Consider the following 27,720-nt stretch of genomic DNA (forward strand, 5'->3'; position numbering starts at 1 on the left):
AACATCAAAAGATTACACAATATCATGGTATTCTTATTTCCAGTAAGTGTATTTTCCACTCGAGTAAAACTTATCGCGACAGGAGTTAAACTGCATTCATCTAATGTAAATTCTAACAACAAGGAAATTTTAAGCCTTTGTTGCTTTACATGACTGCAAATCAGGATCATTTATATGATCAATTAAAAATGTTTAAAACAGAACCATTACTGGACAGGAAAAAACTCTTCATTAGTCTTTTACTCATTATAACACAGCCTGTAATCACTTGAATAAAGGCATCTTACTGATTATGAAAAGCAATCTCCTGAGTATCCAGACTACGAATTAACCAGTTTACTACACCTAAAGAATAAATGTCAATGTTCAAACAAGCACAGGCTGATGCAGGCTTCCATGTTTTTCAACTGTACAAGGATAGATCTCTACAACACCTCAGACAACATCAGAAAAGGCAGCCCGGCTGAAGCCAATTTGTCTATCACCAGATGCCTCCACACCTCACATGATTACCAACACAAGATGCATGAGGTCATGTGATCTGTGGCATGTCTACGCATCTCACATGAATGTTACTCTATTTTTCACAACAGCAAAGTATTGCTTCACGCGAAAACACCAAATCAAATAATGTCGGAGGGTTTGCCATGTCTCCTGGAAAAATCGGCCTCCACCTTTCGTTTGATGTTGGCATTGACATTGTGTATTTCGGATACTTTTCTGGCAGCAATCTGTAATGTGATTTAAAAGATATCTTTACATGTTATTTCTTCATTTTACCTGACTCAGCTATTTCACTATTTCATCAACCATTTACTAGAAAAAAGAATGCTGTGTATGATCTATAGTGTCAAGCCTGTGCCTCTGCCTTGTATGCTTATAAGCACAACTTAATTTTGTGACCATACAGAAAAATCAAATTTGCTCTCTTATTTTCTGTTTTATTTTATGGAACTTTTGGCTCACCTACATAGACATTCCAAACCAAAAATAAATTTGCTCATGGCTGGGGTATTCTTAGATCTGCAGCTCGGTATGTCCGGTGGAATTCATATAGAATGGTAGATATAGCATGCTTATAAACAAGAGCAAGTATAGAGTAAGCAAGCTTATAAATAAAGTGTATTTTATAAATTTGTTAACTGTGCCTAGACTACTTTGGAAAATCTAACTGTACAAATCTAAATGTTCTTAATTTAGTTGTGACTGACCAGGCTATGCATATGGTATAAGTGGTGCATGCATGCACATAAGCTCAAACAAGTTACGCAAAGAATAGATGAATAAGTTATACACCTCACTGACAGCTCTCTGCTTTTTAAAGACTGATTATGAAGTATGTGACCACACTCACCTCTATCTGCCATAAAACATCCACCTCCCAACTGTGTGATACAAGGCTGGTCACTTGACCATTGTGCTTGGCCCCTACACGACCAACACGGCCTGCTCGATGAATGTAATCAGACACAAACAAGGGAAAATCGTAGTTTATGACATGTTGTACCTGAAAATACAAATCACACAAAAATAAATTACATGAATTTACCATTCTACAACATTATTTTGAGTACAACTATAAAGTCTTGCTGAATAAAAAGAATGAGCATGTCGCCCCTAATTTTAGAAAATGTCCGAAAGTTGTTTGTCTGGAACATAGGAACAGCTGTTCTTTGCTTTATTCTGATGTCATGGTAGTCTCAATTTGAAATGACCTGCTTGCATGTTCAAAAACAGTGCAAGTATATATTCTTCTATCAAGCTTACATGAAGGGTGTCTAGCCGCGAGATGCCACATCTGTGGCTACCATGATGTTGAAATGCCCATCTTTGAACTTGTCAAACACACCACGGCGGTACTGAGATGAGAAAAGAATAAACATAAACTTATTTATAGATTTCCTTTCTATTAACTTCATAATCTATGACAGTAAAATAGGATTTGGGTTTCTTCCTGTTACTCTAAAGAAAATTAAAACAATCCTAAAGAAAACAAACAAAATCTGCACACATTCTTAAAATCAGAAAAGGTTTCTCAGCTGTCCAAACTTTACTGCAAGCACATAAAAAAAAAACCTTACATAACAAAAGCAAACAAAATTTATATATATATAGTACAACATCATCATTTACAAGGCTAAACATAAACTGCCTGTTCTCTTACCTTTTCCTGCATCTTCCCATTTATAATTGCAGAAGTGATACCATTTTCCTCCAAAAGATGCTTTAAGAAGAAACTTGTGGGGCTGTCATTACAGAATATCATGGATGGCATACTTCTTTCAATTTGCTGCTTTGCTAGCTTTAGAATTATTTCTGTATAAAATAAAGTTTCAAGCAACAGGCTTAGAATGGTTAACATAATTAAAAAAAAAAAAATCTCACTGCAATGTCATATAGATTTAAAAAACAAAAAGACGGTAAAGAACTTAAATCATTATGAATGGGTAAAGGTAGAAATAACTGTGGGGAGAAATATTAACAGAACACAATTTTGCTTTATTTGTTAATGTTACAAAGCAATTTTCAAAATCCTGTTGATGGCCTTTTCATATTGAATGCAATTTTCGTAACAAACCTGGTTTCCGTGATGGCAGCACTCTTAAAAATTTCTGGGGAACGTGAGGCATCAGTCGATTTAAACCAGCAGTGGTCACTTTCTTAATAGAGTCCACCTGCACAGTCATTTGGCGGTTAATGATGATCATCTACATAGACAGTTTTTTAATTAGCTGATTTTCTCACTCAAAAAAAAAAAAAGACTACGTATTAATAGGTCTACATGCACATAAAATGTGCAGTTTTTCCATCATTCACACCTCGATGTCTTGTATTCTTGCTAACAGGAGAAATGTGAACATCTGGTCTTAAAGCACTGCTGTTTTTTCATACATTGAATGCCAGCTATATGACAGTTCAACAGAAATATAACTTTATACAGCGGAGAAGCTATGGAGATTTTTTTTCCTGCATTTTTTTTTTAAAAATATATATACATTTATTTTGTTTCATACAATACATAACACATAAAATACAGTATACCATACGAAAACAATATCACAATATGTTACAGCAATATCACAAATAAAACTACCACTTAAATAAACAACAAGAGTCAAAGCAGACACACCACACACCCCCATGTACATTGTCAGAGATACCACATTACATAGAGTAAACTGTCTCCATCTCTCTTCTATAAACAGGTTCTCATACAAATTCACATTAAGTCTAAAGTACTAAGGTTCATATTTTCCCCTACCTCATTATCTTTACGGAGAATTAAACAAAATGAACAATGTGGCAACAAAAAAAAAATATGCTGAATCTTCACTCCTATTTTAAACAATTTACCTTTGTCTACACTATTTCTTTATTTCAAACGCATGCAACATTATTTTTCTTATGAGTCCGTTATTAATGGGAATAAACAGGTATAGAAATAATTGCCAAGAGAAAGGTATTATTAAAGAGTACTGTAGTTAAACAGTTTTCATTTCTTTTAACTCACTGGTAGGTAGGTGCCAATGCTGTTTTGCAAATCTCGTGGCATTGTGGCACTGACCAACACAAACTGAACACCAGACACGAATGGAGAAGATTTCTCTTTGTTGTCAGTTGTAACAGGGTCGATTCCTGTCTGTGCCTGGACCTAGAACATGAGGAACACACCTATATATATAAAACAACCCACAATGATCACACCTAACTTGGTAGGATGGGCAGAATGTTTTTTAAAACCGATATACTAATAAAATCTTTAAAAATACTAATTCTTTTTAAAATGCTTGCTTTAAACATACATTTTTCCAGTCAGCAAAATTTGCGATTTTTAAAAATATTAGTGCATACTACTTTATTTAATGTTAAGAATTAAGATGATTTGTTTTAAACAAGAAGTGAAAAATATAAGAATGAAGCTGCATAAACTTTTCAGAGGGAACCAGGGTGAGTGAAAGCTGGAATAAAAAAAAAAAGAAGGATTTTACCCCCTTTCAAGAAGAATCATAATGAATACATGTTAAATAAGCAAGCATTAGGAAAACTGATGTGAACATAGGCCACACTTCATGCTATAACAATTGACACAAAAGGAAGGCATTACCCTCAGTCTTTGCAGAATACTGTCCAAAGTGCCAATGAAGCTGTCATCAAGCAGAGTGTCTGCTTCATCCAGAATAATCTGCTGCAGGGCTGACCGTTTAATGTGTCCTTAAAAATAATATGTAGGGTTAAGATATACTCTATAACCTTATGCAGCTATAGCCTTAGGACTAAAGCAAATACAAGGGAAACTATTTTACAAGCTAAAATACAAAAAAGGAAGAAAAAATAGAGTCAAGACAAACCTGCAATAAGAAATTTTCGTAATACACCAGGTGTAGAAATAAGAATGTCCATAGGCTTCCTCACTGGCCATGCCAATCGACCCTGTTCATGTAAGATATAAAAATGAAAACCGAAATATTCAATTATTCTGAAATAGTATCCCATTGTTCAGACTATGTGTTGCACTATAAAAATATTAAAATTAATGTTAGGTATTAAGTATAAGAAGACATTTTTACCTTTGTCCCTCTTCCTCCACAAACTGAGTAAGGAACAAAATCAAGATGCTCTTGTAGACTCCTTGCTACTCCCTGAAAGAAGGATCCAGAACAGAAGGTTTTTACAAACACACTTGTTAAATTTTAACATGCATGAGCCATGGTATTTAACATATAGTTCTGTCATTGTCTTCATAGGCAATAACAAAGATATGTTCACATTCATTCTAAGGAATCTCTCACTTGGAGCGTTAATGGAATTATCCTAACAAACTGTAAATCGTGATAAACTTTACACAAGTATTGCAAAAAAATTAAAACCAAAAAACTTACTTCTGTGGACTGTAAGAAAAAGGCACTACAATAAACAAGTCCACATGCAAGTATAAAAGGACATGTCTTTAGGGGTTTCACTAAAGTAGAAGATAAAAAAAAATCAATGCCAGTGATTAGATGTCTAGATTTAGCTTTAACTTACATTTTACAGTTCACAGTTAGTTCAAATCATATTCGAGATATAATCTAAGCCACCTATGTGTGCAGATGTTAATAAGGAGGGAAAGTAGCTTTAAAATGCCAAGATTACTGTAATCTGATCTGCTAGTTCTCTGGATGGGGCTAAAATTATGACTGAAGGAGAGTTCTCTGTCTGTGTCATTATGTCGCATCTCTTTCGTCTCAGCAGCATGTCAAGGGCTGGCAGCAAGTATGCCAGAGTCTTTCCTGAGCCTGGGACATAAAGAAGTTGAAAAAGTTTATCAAAGCTGCAGTGAAATGATTTCTGCCAAAAAAAAAAAAAAAAAAAAAAAAAAACCAACAAAAAACCACACACACACACACACACAAACAATATGGCAGCAATGCTACTCACCAGTTTCAGCAGCACACAGTGTGTGTGTTCCACTCAGAATAGATGACAAAGCAGCTTGCTAAAGGCAACATAAAAAAATCTGTTAAAAAACATCATATATAATATAATATGAATATCCACTGAAAATGTCTTTAAAACGATTACTTAAAAGGAAAATTGTTATTATTAATCTAGCCCACAGCTCAAATCAGAATGTCTTTAGTTTAATAAAAATATGCAAAGATAGATTTAAAGTGTAATACTAAATATAAAAAACATACATAACATTCACAAATAACTTTCTTTTCAAAAGTAATCTAGAACATTTAAAGCATACCTGTATAGCGGTAGGTTTTTGGTAGCCAAGTGCAAGTACTGCCTTCTTTATGTCATCATCAAGTTTTAAATCAGTAAATGTTATTTCTGACTCTTCTGACAGCAGTGCTGGATTCTGAAAACAACAAATACTGATCTATCTCAGTCAATTCTATCATCAAAGCAAACTTCAGCAACTGCTTTGAAATAAATTATAATATATAATCACACTTGCACAGGAGCATGCTCTCAGTCCTTGACACAAGTAGGAGACATGGACAGCATATGAAGGACTGAAGGAGAAAGGACGGAGAATGCCATAAATCTGCAGTGGAAGACAAAAAGGCAGACAAGTCAATAGACTGTTGACAACTAAGTTGACTGGTGTACAAAATAAATAGTAACTACGAAACTAAACACACCTTGTCATGACACATGATTGTCATATAATCCCCAGCTGCTTTGCGATTTTTCCAGCCATATGATGCCAATGTTGATGGCCCAAAATCACTGTAAGTCTGTCCTCTGTGGTGGTTGTAATTACTGCGCTTGCAAGATATAACAAGAGGTGACTTGAATGATGGTTTCTTTGACTGGTGCTGTTTGTGCTGCTTCCGTTCACGCAGTTTTATCAGCTGTTTCTGCATTTTAACTGGAATGGTGATTCTTGGAAGTTCAGTAGCCACACCATTCGTCTGCAATGATAACATTCATTTGATCAGATAGCTCCGGAAATTATATACGATTGAGTGAACTAACTGGCACTCTTATTACAGGAGTGGTTTAATTAGACATACAATTATCATATTTTATTTGTAACATGGCAAAATCTACATAAACATAATGTTCTCTACGCGGCTCCAAAATATTTAGTGGCAGAGTGAGGCACCATTACACACATTTGTCTCTTAAATTTTATTGACAAATTTAATTTACAGAGGACAAACTGACACTCACGAAGTGCATTCGGATTAGATGCTGATGAAAACTACAGCACCACTGACAGATTCGCTGACTGGCGAACGCTCGAAACATTTCTGAGTAACAGACGATAACCAAAACAACTGTGATCGAATAACTTCGTAATGAAAATGCACAGATTTCATCGAGTTCGCTTTGAACTAGACATTGACTCAAAAAGTACCAAGCTGAGTTGTATTGGTGATGTTATATTCACGAACGTCAAGGGCTAGGTAACCTGTTGTCAACACAATGACATCTTATTAATTGATCTACAGATCTTAAGACTATTAATTATCAGATATACAGCAAACATGTGCTGTAAGGGAGCGCACTCTGCGTGACCCACAGGTGAAGGTCACAAGGGGCAGCAGCTGACACTGTTGTAACTGTTGCAGGAAATTTACTTTCCGCACATATCTCCAGTCTGAAGTTTGCCATGCGTGATTTTTCAATGGAATGTAAGTGAAAGACAGAGGAAAACAGATAACGGACGTAGATAGGTGCTTACAGGGTTCAGGGGTTTACGCTGTGCATGGTCACGTGAGACTACCGTGAGAATGTCTTTACACAGTTATTTCACTCACGTCGATTCAGCTTTATCTTAATTTATAATTATGCATCTTAAAATCAATTGTTCTTGATTATTGTTTGCTTTCCTTCTTTCTTCATTCCATTATCTCGATCTTGTTTCATATTGATGTTATTAAAATTATCATTGTTCGTTTCTTTTTTTTTTTTTTTTTAAATCAAAATTGTCATAGAAATATAATTAGATTGGAATCTTCTTTGATCATGTGAAGCATTCTGCTTGATCCGAAACTCTCATTTTATTGAACGAAAGTCATCACACACGCAAATGAGACTGTGTGGCGAACAGTCATCACCAGCTGCTCTTTCCCTTTTCGCCTTTTGGCGAAATAGTTATGAACAAAAATCCGCGGAGCGCAAGTAATTTGCAGGAATGCCACTGGTGTGTCTAAAGGCAACTCGCAGAATAAACGAAAACAAGGAAAGTGACTTGGTGTGTGCACAGAGAGAAAGTATAATATTATATGCAAGACACCAGCTCAGGGTGCGGTTAATTCTTTGCATGGTCAGATCGAAACGCCAGGGTAGAAGTTACATATGCAATCGAGAAGCTCATCTAGTAATAATCAGTCTTCTGTTTTTCTCTTTCGTGTGTCTTCAAAGATGTACTTTTATGTGAAGGTTGAATAAAAGAAGCGACGTACTTGACATCGCTTGCAAATGTTCTTTGCAATCATCAAGTATAGTTGCAGTTAGTGTACCATGATTTTCAAATGTGTAAAAGTCGTTGACAATGTGATTTCTAAAATCTTTCTTAGTCAAACGTCCGTCAATTTTTGTATAGTTAAGGACCTCTAATTATTTGTCCGACAAAATTATACCGGTTCAGAAAAGGTCGGTATTTCCACGAATTCATCTCGGGTCAAATGAAACAAATGTGACAGGTAATTACAGTTAATACAGATGAAATTCGATCTTCGCTCCACTTAATTTTTCTTTCGTAACAGCCTTCAAAAAAAAAAAAAAAAAAAACAAAAACAAAAAGAAAGAAAAAAAAAAAACAAAAAAAAAACAAAACAAAACGAAAATCAAACCGCATACAAGGGCTGGCTTATCGTGGTTTGGTTAACTAGTTGGTTTGGCGGGAAGTGTTTTTGCACTTAGAGAGGAGGAAGGAGAAACAGGGGGAAACTTCCAGCGGCTTGTACTGTCATACTAGAATCCAGAGCCTCACTAATTTAGAGAAGCGTATGTTTTAACCACTTCACTACCAGGTGATCCCCTGGCAAAATGTACACTAAAGGCTGTTCATAAATGGCCAAAGTACCGAAACATCTAAACTTCCGAAGTACCCCAGAGTCTCATCGAGCTGTCAAATGTATTGACAAACAAGTCTGAACTTAGTTCAGCGTGTAAATAAGTTCCAATGTCTCGAACGTTCGCTCCCAGACCATCAGTTTTGTCGTTTTTTTTTTTTTTGTGGTCTTCACACACAACTTCCCCAACTTTGGTCAAACATTCGACGAGGGAGATCCTTTTGGGTGTTTGCAGTTTCGCCTGCCACACAACTAATTTCTCTGAGCCTAGTTGATGCGTGAGTTGCGTTCAGGGTGCTGACCTTTGTCGTCTTGCCACTGGCGTGGCCGCTGAAGTTAAAACCTTTAAATTTACTCTTCCGTATAACGGCCATGGGAGGTTCACGCCTGAGTTGATGCTGCGATCCTTGGCAGTGCAGGCCAGCACGTGTTGGCGAGATTTTTCGAAAAGCTATTGAAGGCTTTTCAAGCGGCTGTTGATAAATGAGGTCTTTGAAACGCAGACCACGTGCAGGCTCAGCTGACATGTATCTATAGAATAGCTGTGGGCTTTGGTCGACCGTTCAGAGCTTCCGATCAAAATTCAGGGCGAAATTTGCATATTGGTTCATCGTGTGAAATTGTTGAAAACTCCCATAATGTGATGCCTACTCATGGATGAACTACACGTGCGTGCATGCATATGTGTGTGTGTGTCAAGAGACAACAAATGGATGACAAAGTCTTTGTTATTGCTGGGTCATTTAAACATCTCTCGAAGTTTCGTAGTAAATGAATTGAAGTCGTGTGTGTGTATATATATATAAACAAATTTGTTGACATGCTAAATACCGTTACATTCGCCACAAATTCCCGTTCTCGTGGTTTTTTTTTAATCAGTGATTTAGATGCAAAGTCATCCGCATATTTTTTTCAGTCCCTCTAAGTAAAAATGAAAAAACAAAAAGGGATTTATGCTCCTGGCTCTTTACGAGTTTAAACAAGGGCACCGAACGAGGGAGGAAGCTCGCGACGAGTCTTGCAAGAGTCACCCGTGTGCAATGGGGAGAAGGAAAAAGCTAGATCAGCGGATATTTTCTCCGCCAACGGATTGAAGACTGCAGCTGTGTTCGCAAATGTTTTTACAAAACAAAAACGACCTTTTTGGGGTAGCAATGGTCACGTGTTTAAATGTGAGTTTGCAAAATAACAACAAAAATGGCGGCGTAGTGGAGGGAGTAAGATGAACCGCATCCATTGACACCACAAACGACCCCATGGGTTATGGTCAACGTGTGGTGTCCTACAAACACCCTCAGACCTGATGCAATGGTTATTGAGTTTGACGGTAACGAAAGCGGTTCACTGGAAAGTGGAAACCGCACACAACAACGACAAGCTGAAGATAAAGTCCTATCTTTCTAAGAGACTGCATTCTGCAAGAACAACTTTGCCCAAATCGTTAAAGTGGAATTATTTTTTTTAATACTTTATCGACCATATTTCCATGTCTTTTGCTACCAGACGTTCGCTTTTTCCGCTGTATGAATATTTGTGAATAAAAAGAAACGCACTGCAAGAGAAGAACCTTAAAAACGCCCTCCAGCAGTGAACTGGTTCCAGAGATTTTTCTGCAAATGAAATAAATGCAGTTGCTCCGAGCTGGAAATACTTGCATTACTCGATGAGCATTATGGTGCTTATTCTGAGTTGATTCTGAGAAGTCATGTGTTTTTTCTGTGAACAGTTCAAAACGCGGAAACTTTCAGGATGAAATTTGATTCAATCATTCGAGAGCAAATTTTTTCACTAAAGGTCGTATAATTTATAATGTACAACTACTACATTCACAACCAACATCGCCCATTAGGTAATAAAAATTAGTTTTAATCTTGTGGTCCTAACAACTAGATAGGCTGATTGATTAATTAATAATGTAAACAGTTGTCAGTCGAATAAAAACTGTGTGAAGTCGATTTTGTTTTTACTCACAGTACACCTTTTTCATTGTCTAATAGATTAAAGACTCTTTGTTTCCGATTACTACTAAATGTATTTTAGAAAATTATATCTCATAATATCTGAACCACGAGGGTAGGGGTAAGGGGCGCTACACGTGCAATATCTGGGGGTTACTACAATCGATAGATGGAGAGAAGACGGCTAACATTTGGAATTTGTTTACAGTATCAGGGCTTTGCTGAGTAAGCTGGGAGATTTTTTTTCAGTGAAAACACCAGTTTTCTGCTAACCAAGTCTTCGACAGACAGAGCGGAGGATACAAACTAGTTTATTACACACACTTGTATTTCCTTCAACCGGATGTGAAATCTTAGTTACCAGAAATGAAAACGGTAAAACGTCAAGCTTTCACTCAAGACAGATCATCCTTCGCCTCTCTCTCCTCCTCTGGTGATTCGTCATGCGGATTCGTACCAACAGCTCTCAATCCCTCCCTTCCCCTCCCCTCCCCCACCAACACAGTCTACCCCCGTCTTATAAAAATGTTGACGTTGGCGAGCGCGTGAGATCTCGCGAGAAGTTGGCCGTTCTTGTCATCGCACCCCACATCCCTCCCACCTTCCTCCTCGGCATTCAGCGCGCGCGCCAGTGGCGTGCTCAAGTGGAAGACGGCACGCGTCAAGACTAATGTCTTCAGATGCAGCAAGCCATGGAGGCGTTAAACGGAGCAGATGTATGCTCTGGTCACAGTCCTAAGCTAAAACTCCACAACCGACAGACGCTGTGAGTGTTTCATCCTCAGAATGTGTGCTGCGCAGCGGCTGCTGCTGCTGCTCGTGGTGTCGGAGTGACTGTCCTGCTGCACGTGGCGGCAACTGTCAGGGGAACAAGATCCCCCATGGAGATACCGGTGTAGAGGCAGAATACAAACAACACAACGACAACAACTTTACATGTCGAGGTCAGGATATGAGAAGCAAGCTTAACAGTCTGGTATTTGACACATACCAGATTTAGCTGGGAATAAGATATATATATATCTCGATTAACGGTGAAAACTCACAAGAGTTTAGTGAGAATTTTTCCCCCCAAGCTTTTAATTACCAGCAGCCAATTTTCGAAACCTCTTATCACAGAAACTTAGACCAAAACGACTGATACAGAATGGTGTTCTCAAATCCAGTCAACTGACATCTGTTCAATGTAAAATCAAGACAGTGTTAATCAACTTCTTTGATGATATTCCCACGATTTTCCTCATTATCTTGTCTTTCCGAATCTTCAAAGCAAGGTTTACTTTCTGGTCGAGGCGCGTCGGGTACAAACCATCCCCTACCCGGGCATCAGGGAAGGCAGGCAAAACACACCTGCAAAAAGTGTGAGTAGAGGTGCGACTCACCTGACAGCAACAAAGACAAGTAGAAAAGATTCCCAAGCGACAGAGAACGTTATTTCGTATCCTGGAAGTGACGCAACAACAAGAGCAGAGACCAGTTCACTGTGCTCTAGATAAGTCGTTTCGCCCTCCTGCGAGCTTCCTAAGAGAAATAGATATCTGGTTCCATTTAACACTCAGGATCACTTCTTGGCATTTCTTCCAAGATGTAATGTGGAGGAAACTGGTTCAGCAAAGAACACGTGAACACACAATATTTGAACCTGCTAACTTCCACTTTCCACTGACAGCATCCCCCTGCCGTCAAGTGCAAGACTGGGTGGATGAAAAATGCATGGATATTTTTTCTTCAGTTGAGAAAATTTTGATTATCGTTTCCTACGAAAGACCATATTGCAATTTTTCATGTCTGCTTGTTTGCAGATACGTCGTTTCTGAGTGATTTGGACATCCTGAAAGTTTTGTTGTTGTTGTTGTAATAAAGAATATATCGTGTTAATCAGCAATACAACACAACTACTGTATTTTGATATACAGTGTTTATTTTCACTTTTTCATATTATCATAGTTTCATCCTAAACACTTTTACGTTTACATTCGTCTTTTTGAGGAGCGTTAAACGGCAAGGCTTCGTCAGGTGTTGTATAAGTTGCCCAAGAGAACAGTCGTCCAGGTGTTGTATAAGTTGCCCAAGAGAACAGTCGCCAGGTGTTGTATAAGTTGCCCAAGAGAACAGTCGCCAGGTGTTGTATAAGTTGCCCAGGAAAGGACTAAGTTCTTCATTGTCGCTCTAAAATTACGGAGACAAAGACTTCATAAGTCGCCCTCGAACAGATTACACAGGGCACTGTGTAAGTAAACAAAAACCTCCCACAAATAAAAACAAAGGAGTCTCCAGCCACTGTCACGTGCAGCATGGGCAACACACCGACGGTTGCCTGCATTGACCGCGGGGACAAGGACTACCTGAACAAGTACCTGACACCACAGCAGATCCACGCCGTGCAGGAGACGTGGGACATCATGAAAGAAGACCTGCCCACCCTGGGTGTCACAGTCTTCCTCAGGCAAGTGCACACAAAATATCTTTTCTGTTCTCGTTAACGTTTTCGTTCATTTCACCTTTTTCCCTCCCTCGCCGTGTAACAGAACAGTTACTTGCCTTATTACTCAGAAGCACGATAATCACCTCATCAGAAATAAATGAGAATTCCCACGAAACTGAAAGAAGAGGGGAAAATCTAATTCTCTCGACTAACACTTGAGTTCTTGTGGTTGTGTCATGCCTCCATCAAGAGTGAAGCTTGCTTGTAGGCTTGTCATCAGCTTGATGATGTCTCTGGAATCTAGAAGTGACGCGGGAATGTTTCCCCATTTGATGACTTTTCCTGATGCAAGTTTCATATGTATTAATTTCTAGCTGTGTTAGCGTCTCTGAAAAGGGTCAGCCCCTTCCAGAAAATGTGGAGATTGAGTACAGACAATTTCCATTAGCACATTTGCTTAAACTGCTCATCTCATTTGGCATGGATGTTGAGTTCTGAACCTAATGGGACTTCTCTCTCTCTCTTTCTTTCTTTCTTTCTCTCTCTCTTACATACACGCACGCACGTACTCTGAAGGCTCGTTTCACACTAATACTCATAGTAAAAGCGTGTCTGCACACCGTGAATGTGTTATCTATATATATAGATGTCAAGAGGTCAAACAATTTAGTATTTTTCTTGTGTCGATCCATGATCACGTGACTATGTAGGTAACAGCCAGGTTAAAAGATGTTCACCTCCAGTGTAGCTTTACAACTTCGTGGTAATCACACACATTTCTCACTAAAATATTTTTTCTAAAACGAATAGATTTCCGTTGTGACACCTTCTTAACAACAAACAGAAAGTTTGATTCTAGACTAAACATTTTATTTGTTGTGGCTAAAATAACAGGGTAATGGCACATCTTGGAGCAAGTCATAGAAAAGAATTAAAAACAACTCTGAGATTATTATTTGTGTTTAGACTATTCGCATCGAACGGAAGTAAAGTCGTAAATAAAGTTTATCAACGTTCCGACATGTTAATTAGTTTAGTTTACACCTTGTTACTCCTCGAGGAGTACAGGGCCACATGTTACGTGTCCTGAATGTTTTCAGACTGATCAACTGCCTTCTTTTTAAAGGAGTTTCTTTGCACAGACATTATCTTTATTCTGACAGGTTGTCGAGCACAGATATATTCCAGATCCCACAAGCAGACGTTTGACAATTTTCTTCTCGCCTAGTTGACAAAGAATGAACTTCTCAAGGTCGGTCATTAAAAGTTATGAAGTGTCAGTGAAATAAAGGTCAGACTGGCCTGGAAAGCAGTTAAAATTATTGGATTCATTCTGCTTCCTTTCGGGGTAAAGGTAACGGGGGAGAGAGAGAAAGAGAAAAGCTCTAAATATGGCGTCAGAAGAGTAATTCTTCAAGATAAGGTGAAAGGTAGTGAGGTTTGGCGAGGTGACAGGTGGCGAAGAAAAGGATATTTCTCACTATACCAACAGTCTTCTGGTGGTACGTCCACTGTTGGGTGGTACTGCACATCCATAAGACCTCCCATCGAGTTTAATTCCACCGAGAGGATTAGCCTGGCCCTAGCATGCTCTGGACGATCAGAGCTGGCCTCGGGGGTACGGTACTGTTCTCTGGGTCCGCGAGACAATCCTCTTTGGTCCTAATGAAGTCTGAAGTTTGGTGCATCGATTTATCTGACTTACTTTGCTCACCCTAAGTCAGACCTAAGTACCTATGTTCTTTTTAACTACATGATTCATTCCATAGTACGATCCGACAAAGAATTGCGTGAGTAATAAGTACATTTCGACGGTTTGATCGACAAAAGTAACCACGATATTAGAAAACTAGGTCAGGAGACAGTAGGGGCTTAACGGTCACATGTATCATTGTCCTCCAGGCAAATCGAATGACGTTAAAGCAAATCGCGAACAAAGAAGAACCCTTGAAGTGGTCATGCGTGACCAGAGTATAAAAAAAACAAAATAAATAAATTCATGGTACAGACATAAACCAGTAAGTCTAGTTTCGGAGCTGAGCCATCACATGACTTTATGAGTAATAGTGACGTCAGACTGACGTGTTTGCAGGCGACTGGCTGTTCAGGTCACCGAAAGAAAAGTCCGTGTCAGCTCGCCAGGCCTCACTGTTGCCAGAAATCCTGGGGCCGGCTGCATGACGAGCTGCTATGTGCTAGCAGGCTGGTTAACAAGAAGCAGCCAGCTCGGCTAAGCTGACGACTTATTGTGCCTGCAGAGGGCAATGAAGGGTCATGTGGGGGATGGGGACGTGCAACGTGACGACAGCGCCACGCTTAAAATTAACGAACACTGGCTTAATAACTCTTTAAGCTGACATCGTGGCAGCCGTGCAGTTTGATTACCAAGTATAAAGTCTGGAACTGGCCTATAGAAACGAAGATCAGTGTTGATGCAGGGATATCATGCGAAGATTTATGAAGCATGAATCTTAAATACGAGAGATCTGTTAAAGTTGATAGCAGTGTCCATTTAAAGATTGGCATCTTCTCTATTTGCATATTGTATGTGAGGGTTTTGGATTTTTTTTTTTGTCTGGCTATCAGTTTGCCCATCAGCCAGGACATCAGACAGGGCTGTCCAGTAGTGTAATGCGAAGTGCTCGTGGTTTATGGCTTGAAATCTCGCTCCAGGAACTGGATGTGGCATTGGCGCCTTACCACCAGAGTCGGTGTCGTCGGTCCGTTTGTGCTCTTTGTGTCCAGCATCACACGGGAGAACTGCAGACACTTCATCTGCTCAGGCTCCACTGTTTGGGAACAGCCTGGTGTATAGTATATAATGTACTGTCTTTCGTGTGCAGCGCATTCAGCTCGCATCCACACTGGGAAATGTGCTTTGCGAATTCATTTCTCCTCCCCCTCCTCCTCCTCCTATACTTGTTGTGTCGGTGTAGAAAGTTATAATCAATATTAATATGAACTCTCTTACAGTTTCTTAAGGTTTGGCTCTTTAGAACGACAAAGTAGATGTTGGTCATTTATCTTTATTGCGAACAACAGCCCGGCTGATTGTGAAGAAGTTCGTAAGTTTTGTAACTGGAAAAATATAATCATCATAAACTATTTTTTATATAAGCCAGAACTCGGCATAAACAGCTTTTTTTTCTTCCAGTTTTCGAGATCATAATTGTAGGCAAGAGCTAATAAAGAAGATAAGAATTGATTTTGTGAGTTTGGCTTAAATATCTCTGAGTCACATTTCACCGAATATCCGCGAATTGAATTCATAAAATGGATGTTCTCGTAAACAGGAACACGTTAAAAGATTTTGTTTCGTCGATTGATGAGCCGCTAAAAAATAAAAGTTGTTCCGTTTGCCATTTAGCTGGTTATTCTTTGCGAGTCCTCGCCTGTGGCATCGATACAATAGCAGTCGGTGAGCAGCCTCTTGGCTTGTGTGTCACTGGATTTCTGTCCCGAAAAATGAACGCTAGCTTCGGTATTCAAGGGTGGGAGAAATTGTCTCCCTTTCCTCCAAACTTTTACTACAGAAATCTTTATAGGCTTGCATTAAGTTGTCCCCCTTTGTACTACCACCAGCAAGAGGTCATTCGTGATCGTTACATCTCTTACACCTGTACCTGTAAACTACGACCAATGAGAAGCGTGCAAGTGATTAATTGAGATTAAATAAACAACTTTGCTTCCTTCCCCTGTGCTCATTTGATCTTACAAATGTTATTAATGCTGCTGTCATGGGAATTTTATGAAATCTTTTACATCTTTGTTGTTTGCGCGTTCGTTTTAATTAATTTCCAGGGAGGGTTTTTCTTAGAGCCTCTGGTCACCGAGACCTTCCATCTTGTCCTAGTAAAGAGGAGAGGACGGGTAAAAACTCTGTCGTTCCTTGACCATGTCTTTCATCGCGGCACCGAATCCTAGAAACAACAGGATCTGCTTTTTCTTGAGCTTTGTATTAAAACATGCTTTAAACTAATTACATTCGCAGCACGTATGTCATAAAGAATTCGCTAAACGTGATGAGAATCAGTCGCTTTTTGTCAAGATTTGATAAGCCAGCTTAAACACAAGATGCCTTGTAATCTGTTCCCTGTGGGGGGCCTTGCGTGGCGAGATTTCACTTGCCAGTCATAAGCCCACCACGAAGAGGTTCGTATTTAGCAAATTATGCTGCCTTAGAAAGACGAATTTTAGGCAAATTAAACTGGAGCTGAATTTTTTGCTGAAATCTTGTCAACGCAACTTTCTCTAATTTTAACTCCTTGGTTTTTGCCGCTAATGCGATTCACTCATGGTAGATGCGAGAGCTAAAAAAACTATTTTGTGTTCAAGCATTTTTCCACGATGAGTAAGTTTAAGTAGTCCTAACTACTGAGTGAAAGCCATCATTACTTTTGAACATCACAGTTCTCATTGAGTTTTGTAAAGGCCCGACATTTTCGTTATCAAAAAGTAGAGTGACCGAGTGGGCGTGGGCTCATCGTATGCTCCAAGCTCTTGTGTGCTTCTCAGTAACATCAATAACTAGAATAACGGTCAATCCATTTTGTATTTTCGTAAAAAAAAAAATGAAACTCTACAACGAATTTTTGTCACTAATAGAGCCATGAACTCTCTTCATGGGTTCAGTATGGTGGACAAGTTTTATCAACTTAACAAACTGATATCCGTTTTATGTTTTAGTAAATTTGCTATCAACTTTGATTTATTTAATAGCTCGGTTCAAATTGCAGAGCCGCTTTCTGCTTTTCGCGAAAAAAACACCAAGGAAACCCATTGGGTTGATTTGTTAGAAATATGTTTCTGATCACTGTCCTCTGTGAACTTCGAAAATCAGATACCACTTTCTAAGAGAAAGCAGCTTGAAAGTCGGGACAGTACTGTATTCATGTCTGTAGGTCAACTGACCATCTCACCAGAAGGCTTAGCAAGCGATCATATAAATCTTTGAGAGTGTGTGTGAGAGAGAGAGAGAGAGAGAGTGAAAGTGAGAAAGCGTGTGATAGAGAAGGCGGGGAGGGAGATAGAAAGTCGACGAGACATTCCTTAGTTCATTCTTTCAAGTCACGAGGACATGAGCGAGACTTCCATCGCTGCTCAGTCCTTACATTCTATTTCCAAGTTACGGACGGAGTTTTTAAAATGTTTTCCTGCAAGCTCATCATTTCCATCCGATTGTTTGCTATGATTCCAAAGCTTATATTTTCTGTCTTTGAAACAGCAAGATTATCAGAGAAAAAATACTCAAGTTGAACTTTTCAGATTAGATCCATTTATGAGAAATAAGATATTAACTATCCTGGAAAGTTTCTTACAGAAAGTTTAAATGATAAATCATTAACATTTCAGCTCGCCTTCCCCTTGGTAACGAGCAAGAGAAAGAGAGAAAACACTTTATTTGAATTCTATTTGTGAGAGAGAGAAGAGAAAAAAAAACGGGTTTGACACAACGACGGGAAGGTTTACACCCAACTCTGTTCTCTCGTGCAGTCCACTTCACTCTCGGGGTCTTTGGGTGCCACCTTGCTTATATAATCTACATTTCCTCGCGGGAATACGTTTACATGTTGAAGTGTCTGCGTTTTGAGACTGTCACTTGTGTCAATACCAGATACTTGGAAATCGGTCCCAGTGCCTGGCATTTGTATACATAAACAAATTAGAAGACTGAAATTTCCGCACAACCAGAGCCACATTCACTCAGTTCCGTTAATTCCAAACTCTCATCTTGACCTTTGTTGTGAACTTGTTGTCACAACAATAACACCACCATCTTTCTTTACCAATGCCAGTATCATTGACAACCATTACCATCGCAACAACAACATTATATCAAGCTCACATCCTAAACAAGATTACAAAACTATACACTAAGAAATAACGAGATAAAGAAAAACTTTTTTGAACATACTTTGACACAGAGAATACAGCATGGCAGATTGTTAATGATGGTGGAAGTGGGAAATCATCGAATCGTGACTTCCCAATGAAGAAGAGTTGCATTCCCTTCCACCCCACCCCTCCCAATCTCTTCAGTGACTCTGTTGGAGGAGTCGTTGAGCACGAAATACATCAAGAAATGTCGAAAATGTGATTCGCCTAGGAAGCAAAATCTTGGGGAAATCCCATCAACGCTTCAGAGCATCTCCGGCACAAAGCTCTTTGTCCCGAGTGATTTGGTGTGAGACAGAATTTTGGGAAGTTTCTGATCTCTCAAGATTTGTGGACGGACATGGAACGTGATCAAGAGACGAGGGCTAATTCTTTGAAATACGACCACCTCACACAAACAGAAATACATTTAAACAAAGTTTTATAGCTGCATCTCTCAGTTTCTGGTTTAAAAGTTCGCGGCGGAATAAAGTTCGTGGATCGGCTTCTACGATGCGATATTGTTTAATGATTCTGGCTTCCGGCCCAATGTTGTAGGAGCTAATTACACTTCTCATTGCTTATTTTATTTACAAACATTAGAAGTGAGGATATGCTTATAGATTATGTGAATGAGCTTTTTTTTCCCCTCGGCGATTAACTTGGATTAGTCCGCGTGCCTCAGATTTCACGATCTTTACATTGTTAGTGTTGAATACGTCTGACGTGTTTGTCTGTGTGTACCATCACAAGCACTCAAAATCACCCATGTTGAGACTTTACAATTGTAACCAAAATAAAAATAACAAAGGATTTGTTGTGGGAGGGGAGCAAATCTATCTCTGTGCACTTGCTAACCAGCGTTTCCGTGGCAACAAAATTAGACAGGTGTAATCTTTGTTTCAGTCAGGATGGTGGAAAATCAGTGTGTACCAACTTGTCGCCTCTCCAGCCGCAAAGCCCTATATCACGTGGGGGCTAGGGGCTAGGGGCTGGGAGCTGGGCTGGGGGCTGGAGGCTGGGGGCTGGGGGCTGGGGGCTGGAGGCTGGGGGCTGGGCGCAGTTTTTAATATTTGTGGGTGCAGTCCCGGCAGAAGAGTCCGATAGCTTCTTTTCATTCTTTCTGAAACGCTTCTGCACTTCATGCTCTCAGTCACAGAAGTCATACCGGAAATCCTTTGAGCTTTGCGTGCGCGTGCATCCTAGTTATCTCTTCTCTCCTTCTGCGCTTTGTGTGTGTATATGTTTTCATTTTTTAACTTAATGTCTAACCGTTTAATTCCATTTTCTTTTCTGGTAACTTTCTCATCTTATCAAGGAAAAATGCTCACCGCGCGATGATTACTGTTCAGCAGCAGGATTTAAAGAGTAGTAAGCAAGGCTTACATCATTCTAGCATTCGGTCTTGTTTCAATAAGACGATGTAAACACTAGATAGCAACTAGCAGCTGGCAGAAGCATCTATGTTAGCACTTTTACTTTCTTTCAGAAAAGTTTACAAATAAAAACTACTTTCTGACTTTTTTCTTAACCCAGTTTCTGGATTGTGTGTAGATAATAGTTCATGTGCTGTTCTTCACTTCGTCTTGCCACTGAAAACAAGATCTCTCTTTTGACAGTCAGTGTTGATGAAGGCAGTAATAATGTGTCTGATGTCAAGTGGTGACCAAACATGATTGCTAAACCTAGCTACACAGCACAAAAATAAAACAGTATTTCTGTTCTGAGAAATAACACAAGAGGAAGGAGAGGATAAGCAAGATTTCGGTATTTGTGGCAGATAGTATATCACCGCAACTCCAGACTTATTAGAACATTATCCAAAAATAGCGGACTTGAAGCCGGGACTGTCCACAATTCCCATTTCGCCAGCTGTTTCCCGTTTGTTGCCGTTAGAGGGCGCTATCATTTTCGCCTTAGAAGATCATTTTTCAATCACCTTTGACCCCCATCCCCCGTTCCAGCCTCTTGAAAGTTGTCATTTCCTTGCCCTTCGCAGGGGAACATCCGGTTACAGCCATTTTGGGGAGGCCAGTGGGTCAAAGATTCAAAGGTTTTCCACAGCAGCGATCGGGGGCGGCGATCTTGATTGGTAACAGCCCCTCCAGAGATTAAACTGGTCGCTAGCACTACCACAACATCGACCATCGGTAGTCTGAAGTTTTGCTACTTTCAGGAGGACTTAAATAAATAACTTTTGTAAATAAAATAAAAGAATTTTCATGCGTGTTGCCTGCTGTGAACCGCAATCCTGCATCCGATGATGGATGTTGCATGTCATAATCTAATCCAGCGAAGAAGAAAATGACAGTGAAGAAAGAAAGAATGGAAGGAAGGAAGAAAAAAAGAAATAAATTGTAGCTGCTGTTGCAGGTAGATTAAAAAAAAAAAAAAGAACCAGTTTGGCTGATTGCAACTGCAGTTCCGATTTCTTTGCCATCCCGCGAAACCTTTCCAGCAAATGTTAACCGTGCTGAGGCATTGTTGAGGTCACTACCCGTCAGGCCATTGCCTGGCGAAATTTGGCCTACAAAAAAGGGAGAGAACTCGCGCCCACAGCTTGCTGTCAGGAGTTCGTAGAATCGACAAGAATTCAGCAAATTCCGCAGATACACTCCCTTTTCCCATCTCAGTATGGTGTATGAATAGCTAAAAGCCTCCAGTACGCCGTGGTGGGGGACACTACCGAGTGAAAGACTTCGTAATTATCCCCCTTCGTTTGATCTTCGGGCATGGTGAAAGCTCGTCAGAAGTATGGACGAGGATGGAGGATCTGCTCGCCGCAAGTCTAGTATTGACCTAGTCTCCGAGCTTCTGCAAGTCATTAAACTTTTTTTTTTATCCTTTTGGCTAACATCTTAATGAGGTGGTGACAGTCGATCAATTATCCTCATTTGAGGAATTCTTAAGAACATTGACAGAGGTCCACATTTGGTTTGAAAAAAATGCTAGACAAAAGAAATAGCTTTTTTAAAGAAATATTTTGTTGACTTTTCTGTACAACCAGGGGCCACACGATGTTGCTTGCCACTAATCATCAACGGATGTTTTACAAATAAAAAAAACCAAGAATACTTGAATTTCTAAAGAATTTTCCTATGTGGATGAGAGCTCAGTGCTCAAAGACTACAAACAAGCCGACAGTCTGAATGAGAGACAGCACAAGCAGAGCGAAGACCAACTCGGATAGTTAGGCGTTTGGTAATATCTCCGACAAGTATGCTGGGGAGACGAAAAATAATGTTAGCTACATCATTCCTATAGAATTTGTCCAGCAGGTGGTCAAGAAGATCCAGCCAGGACAACACAAAAGCAGCCATGAACTTGTTGAAGACAGAAACAGAAAGGAAGGGTTGGATGTGACCTATCCTGCGAAGCCTAAGCAAGATAAACTTAGACTGCATTGATGCGAGATTCAGTAGATAGACAGATAGATAGATATTATGTCTGCTGAGCTTTAAAGGTGCCGAAAAAACTACTCCCCCACCCACCCAAAATATTTTCACGAATTCAAGCTGGGTGGACAAATGACAAGTCAACATGGCCTCAAGAACGTGTCGATTGGTAGACAAACCCCTCAAACAAGGTTGGCACAGTAAATGTACAGCTGAGAGCACTCGAAAAATCAAGGGCAAGAACTCCTAGGGTTGGGTGTTATGTCTGGGCTTTCTGATTACAATGACTTGGGTGGGTGAGTTCAAGTTTCAATCAGCGAGTGGGAGGCTGGGGGTTTTATCGGCTGCTTTATTTATCGGGATTTGCTTTTAGGCCGTGTGGTGGTCCAGGCGTCTCAGGTGGCTTTCCATAAGCAGTAATTTCCCTTGCATCGATGTGTCGGACGCGGAGTTTTTCTTTGGCACGCAGAGTGGTCTGGTGGCACTGGTGTCAGGCCAGCAATCTCTCCTCCGGATCTCTAGCCTTCTGCTCGTCTTTAATTTTTCTTTTCTGTCATCAACTCTTTCATTCAGTTGTTTGTTACTTCTTCCCTGCCTCCCTTCCTACACTCTCTTTTTTTGTTTGTTTGTTTGTTTGTTTGTTTCTTTCTTTCTTTCTTTCTTTCGAGACATTTAATTAAATAGTCCACAATAAATTCTAGCGCAGTTACTACAGCAGATTAGATACCGTGTGAGGTTCACAATAACTTCACTGACTTAGTCTCAAGATGGACAATCAAACACGAAAAGACTGGTAGATGCGCTATAAGAATTAAATACCTATTTGGAAGCCAACTGAAGCCCATTGTGCTCATTCCAAGGGATTGCTATACAATATATTACAGAAAATATACATAGTACATCAACAATTAAGGATGAAGAACACATCTATATTTTATATTTCAACATACAACTTCATTTCGCGTCTTCAGCATAAAGAAGCAGGTATTCATTCTCACCTCTGACCCCTACCTACCCTTTGTGCAGGCTGTTTGAGACTGAGCCGGACCTGAAGCGCCTGTTCCCGAAGATCGTACGGCTGAACGAGGTGTCGCAGCTGGAGATGGACGTGGACCGCGACATGCTGCAGCGCCACGCCGTGACGGTGATGGAGGGCCTGGGCGCCGCCGTGGAGAGTCTGGAGGACTCGGACTTCCTCAACAGCGTCCTCATCTCCATCGGACAGACGCACGTGCGCCGCAGCGTCAAGCCGCAAATGTTAAAGGTTAGAGCCTCAGAGGCGGATGACTGTGTGTGTTTTATCACTCCTATGATTCATCTATTTCACTAAGTTCATTCTTCTTTCACTTGCTTGACACACAAGACAAATTCGTTCACTTATTTCCTAAATTCAGTTTATACTCGAAGGATCTTGGAAAAGACGAGAAAAGATAAATCGCCCATTTTGTTCTGCCAGGGAATTGGGAAGTACATAAAAACAATTATTGTGCCGATCGACGTGAAGGATTAATCATGAAAGCTGCGAACACTCCGGCTGTGAATAATCTGAATGTCGACAGAAAAATGTCATATTCTTCGTCTGAAAATAGAACAGTCTAGAATGTCTTTGAACTTCCCAAAAGTTGTAGGCTTGTCGGTTCGATGCCAAAGCAAGGCATGCACCCACAGAGACACCCAGCAAGGTGCAGACTGAAGTTCAGTCTTGTTTCCGTCTCCTTGGTCCTCTGCGAGCACCGGAAGTACGGTGTTCTGGACGGTGAAGGACCAACAACGGCTGTCGAGGAGGTCGTCAATGGGGGAGAAGACATCTCAGTCGGCAGTCACGTTCGTAGGAAATGGTTTCCTTGCGACCTGCGTAGCGAGGAGTTGAAAAGAGAGATTAGTTTCGACTACATTTTTCTTGCTAAGAAACCTACTTAGCGTTTGCAGCATCATGGGGTCTGGGAAACTAAAGAAAAAAAAAAGTTTGGTGAAAGAGAAGATAATAGAGGATGGCGAAGTAGCCGATACCATGAAGAATAAACAAGACCACCATCCATAATGTTTGCGGGTGAGAACAGAGAGAAGAGAAGGAGAAGAAAAAGAAGAGACAGACGCAGAAGGAGTAAGTGACTGATCACGGTAGAAAAGTTTTCGTTTAATCTTTTTGATGTTGATGAGTAAGAACCATATGGTTGCATGGGGTTATTTTAGCTGTTGAATGTCTTTTTCTTTCTTTTGTTCCGTTATGCTTCATTCTTTCTAACCCCAAGGAGTCTTAGGAAGTCGATGACCATACTACATGATCCGTAAGTTCTAAAAACTGCTGAAACAAAATTGTATAAATACAAGAAGATGAAAGGTGTAATATAAATAGGGTTTCGCGTAGACTTCATGCATAGCTTGCTTCACTGCCAAAAAGACAAACTCAGTGAACTGCACAGGAAGAGACAATAACAGTCAATGAAAAACAAAACACGGAGATGAAGCGGCGATGTGACACAACAGCACAGTATGTGGCGGTGGACAGTTTCTCTTCAAAGGATGCAGGAAGGAGATCAAGGCAGGTGAAGAATGAGGTATAGAAAAAAGTCATCTTCAACCAGTTCGCAAAATGGAGACGAACCCAATCAACGACATTATACTTAAATATAATCTAAATACAACCGTTTGTTGTTCAATCGTTGGTTCACTAAAACATCTAATGAATGAGGTTGAAGAAGAACTGAACCATTACATCATGTAAACAAAGTGTTTACAAAGTACAAAGGTAGAGGTGATCACAGACCGCGAAGAAAGCTGCAGGATACAGAGACCGTCAGTCAACAAAAACTTCAATCATATCTGTATATTCTATACAGGAAAATGCACAAAAAGTAAAGACGATCCATCACACAGAGGAACTAAAAGAAGATGTAGATCCGCAAGTTGATAACTATAAAACCAGGACAGACAAAACAGAAAAAGCGGCGAGAGCTACCCCAGTAAGCCTGTTCGGCGAGGGGAATCACTCTCCGAATTAACATTTAAATTTTTTGTAAGTTTTTACATGACCTTCTTATCTGCTTCTTTGAACCAGCTTTGGATAAATTGGTCCTGCAGGCTACTTTCAACCTTTATCCGCCATCACCGCAGGAAGGTTGAGGAGAATTAGAATTATTCTAGATTGTAGAATGTAAGGTCCGAGGCACATTTTCATCCCCATCACCATCACCACCACCATCACCATCACCATCACCACACTTTAGATCAATGTTATTTTTTCCAAGACGATTATTTGTCTGAAAGTTGTGCTGTCGTGTTGATGTCGTCACAGCGCCTGTGGCCGTCGCTCAACTACGGCTTCATCAAGATGCTGGGCGCGCGGTACGACTCCAGCACCGCCGAGGCGTGGCGCCGCCTGTACTCCTACATCAGCCTGCAGATGAAGAAAGGCATGGAGAACCCGGACATCGAGACACTGGAGGACGGCCCAGACCACCTGGGATGACATTCACCGGACTCCACCACCAACTCTGACTTTCAGATGTCGCTCGACAGGACCGTTAGATGACGTCATAGCGGCTCTCCGTCGTCTGCTGGCATCAGTCTGGATGACGTCATTGCGCTGCTACATTCTGTGTGTGTGTGTGAGAGATATGGAGAGATAGAGAAAAAAAGAAAAAGAAAAAGAAGAAAGATATGAAAAAGATTTTCCTTACAATAACTTTTCCCTATTGCCAACACTGGATTGGTTGACTGTATGAATGCCGTTAACTCTTTTGTCTATAAATGTATCAACTGAGACAACCTGAGCCAACCCTCAGGCAGTTAATTTCTCGCTTTATTCCGCTCATATCCATATTTTTTCTTTCTTTCCGCTTTCAGATTAGTGCACACCTGTAGGTCGACGCTCACATTTGCTTTTATAACGAACTTGAAGGTTGCTGAAACATTTTCATGATATTGTGTCGCTCCACTGCGAAGGTCCCTGGTTCGATACCTGCTGAGGCCTGCGGCTGAAGCATCCCTCGAACATGCCTGCCCATGCAGTAAATACTTACCAGAAATGAGTACTTGATGTATCAGGGAGGTAAAGGCGGCAGAGAGCACTGGGGCCGTGCTTAGAGACTTTTAGCCACTCACAGTGCACCAACGGATACTAAGTTATGGGATTATTTATCGTTACCTTTTTCACACCTGCTAAGCATGCCATGCAGTTTTTTTCATACAATGAAAGTCGCACTCTCACTTGCTAATGTTGTCCTCAGCAGATTTATCTTCCCTTGTGTCGTGGAAGTCTCTAACACCAAAGATCGCTTGTTGCCTCCATTCCACCTGACTACAGGACCGGTGCTCAAGTAAGGAATGTTTGAACTAAACACGTTTAGAGTCGTTCTAACTTTCTATCGTTCAATCCTCCACACCTCTCGCAGGGAAAGCTTGGGTGGACAAACCAGAAGACACAAAGAGGCCTCAGGTGTTTGCGGCATGTCCTCAAAGCTGACCTTTATGTATCATCAGGTGTTTTCGATGAAAAGGTCAGAGAAGTCTCTCTCTTTCACTCTCTCTCTCACTCACTCTCACACACACATTTAGCTCCTACAGATGAGAGGCCATCGAGAACATTTCCCTGAGGTCAGTGTAATCCCCAAAGCTACTTTTCCTTGACATTTAGCCGGCACCAGACAATATTTTAAGTTACTGTCACAGAGAACATGACAGTGGGAAGAGAAGAAAGCTTGTCATCAGCTGTGTATGTGACTGGTTTCCTTTCCAGAATGTTCTTCAACTACTGCTATTGCTTTTGCCTCATCTGACATCAATAACTATACCAATAACGAGGCTGACTGCATGAATGAGACAACACAACTCAAGAAGAATTTTCAAGAAAACAAAAAACTGACATACAGCAAGTTGCCCAGGTAACACAGCTTTTACAGAAGACATTCTCCACAAAATTCGTAGTGAGGGCACGGAAAACCCGAGTTTCTTCATGTAAACCAGTGTTTGTGAACAGTGACAATTTATAGACATGACAAGTGATGACACACACGGTTGGTATTAATTGTTTTGTTGGTGTTAATTGTCAGGCGAATGTCATATTAGCTTTACATGATTGAAATGAAAGACCATCGCTGAACATTTCAGGCTTTTCACGCGCGAGCTTGCTTCTATCACACACATCTTTTGTTTCCATAGCCGTATAGGTAATAAAGCAATAAGAATACTTGACTTTGATGTGTTGTGTATATGTGTGGATATAAAGATTACACGTGATTTTAATTTGCTGTGTTTTGTTCTATTTTATTTGTCATGCATTTGAAGTAAAGTAACGGCAATAAATATATTAGTAGATAATAATCCGCGTTATTATACCTAACATGGTATTGCTTACATTTTTATTGTTAACCAAAATTAGAAACTATGTTGGTTAGTTTCACACACACACACACACACACAAACACTTATACATACAAATAACACACATGTACAAATAAGCATACACCCGTACGCACACACACACACACAGACGCACGCAAGCACTCACGGACGCTCGGTTTGTGTTTCCAGGAAGTGGTTCCATCTCG

The 27,720-nt window shown here is 40.2% G+C and overlaps 2 protein-coding genes across 4 annotated transcripts; one reads left to right on the forward strand and one right to left on the reverse strand.

Annotated features, from left to right (window-relative positions):
* Positions 1-28: 28 nt before the first annotated feature.
* Positions 29-7,020, reverse strand: LOC112570799 (probable ATP-dependent RNA helicase DDX28). The gene is given in 15 exon segments (XM_025249422.1): positions 29-731; positions 1,355-1,507; positions 1,768-1,781; positions 1,784-1,859; positions 2,165-2,316; positions 2,579-2,675; positions 3,512-3,652; positions 4,106-4,212; positions 4,350-4,431; positions 4,569-4,640; positions 5,134-5,276; positions 5,419-5,476; positions 5,735-5,848; positions 6,135-6,407; positions 6,670-7,020. Coding segments are annotated over 15 exon segments (1,668 nt in total). The 5' UTR covers positions 6,748-7,020; the 3' UTR covers positions 29-623.
* A 4,068-nt stretch (positions 7,021-11,088) lies between these two features.
* On the forward strand, positions 11,089-27,435 carry LOC112571065 (neuroglobin-like). Of its 3 annotated transcripts, none has more exons than XM_025249862.1 (4): positions 11,089-12,493; positions 12,530-12,923; positions 23,198-23,435; positions 25,467-27,435. In XM_025249862.1, the coding sequence occupies exons 2-4, from the start codon at positions 12,772-12,774 to the stop codon at positions 25,638-25,640; spliced, it is 564 nt and encodes a 187-aa protein (XP_025105647.1). In that variant the 5' UTR covers positions 11,089-12,493; positions 12,530-12,771; the 3' UTR covers positions 25,641-27,435. The 3 variants fall into 3 exon arrangements, with proteins under 3 accessions (XP_025105647.1, XP_025105648.1, XP_025105646.1); XM_025249863.1 differs by having other exon boundaries at positions 12,565-12,923; XM_025249861.1 differs by having other exon boundaries at positions 11,089-12,923.
* Positions 27,436-27,720: the final 285 nt, after the last annotated feature.

Source organism: Pomacea canaliculata, linkage group LG8 (genome assembly GCF_003073045.1).
Source record: "Pomacea canaliculata isolate SZHN2017 linkage group LG8, ASM307304v1, whole genome shotgun sequence".
Taxonomy (NCBI): Eukaryota; Metazoa; Mollusca; class Gastropoda; order Architaenioglossa; family Ampullariidae; genus Pomacea; species Pomacea canaliculata.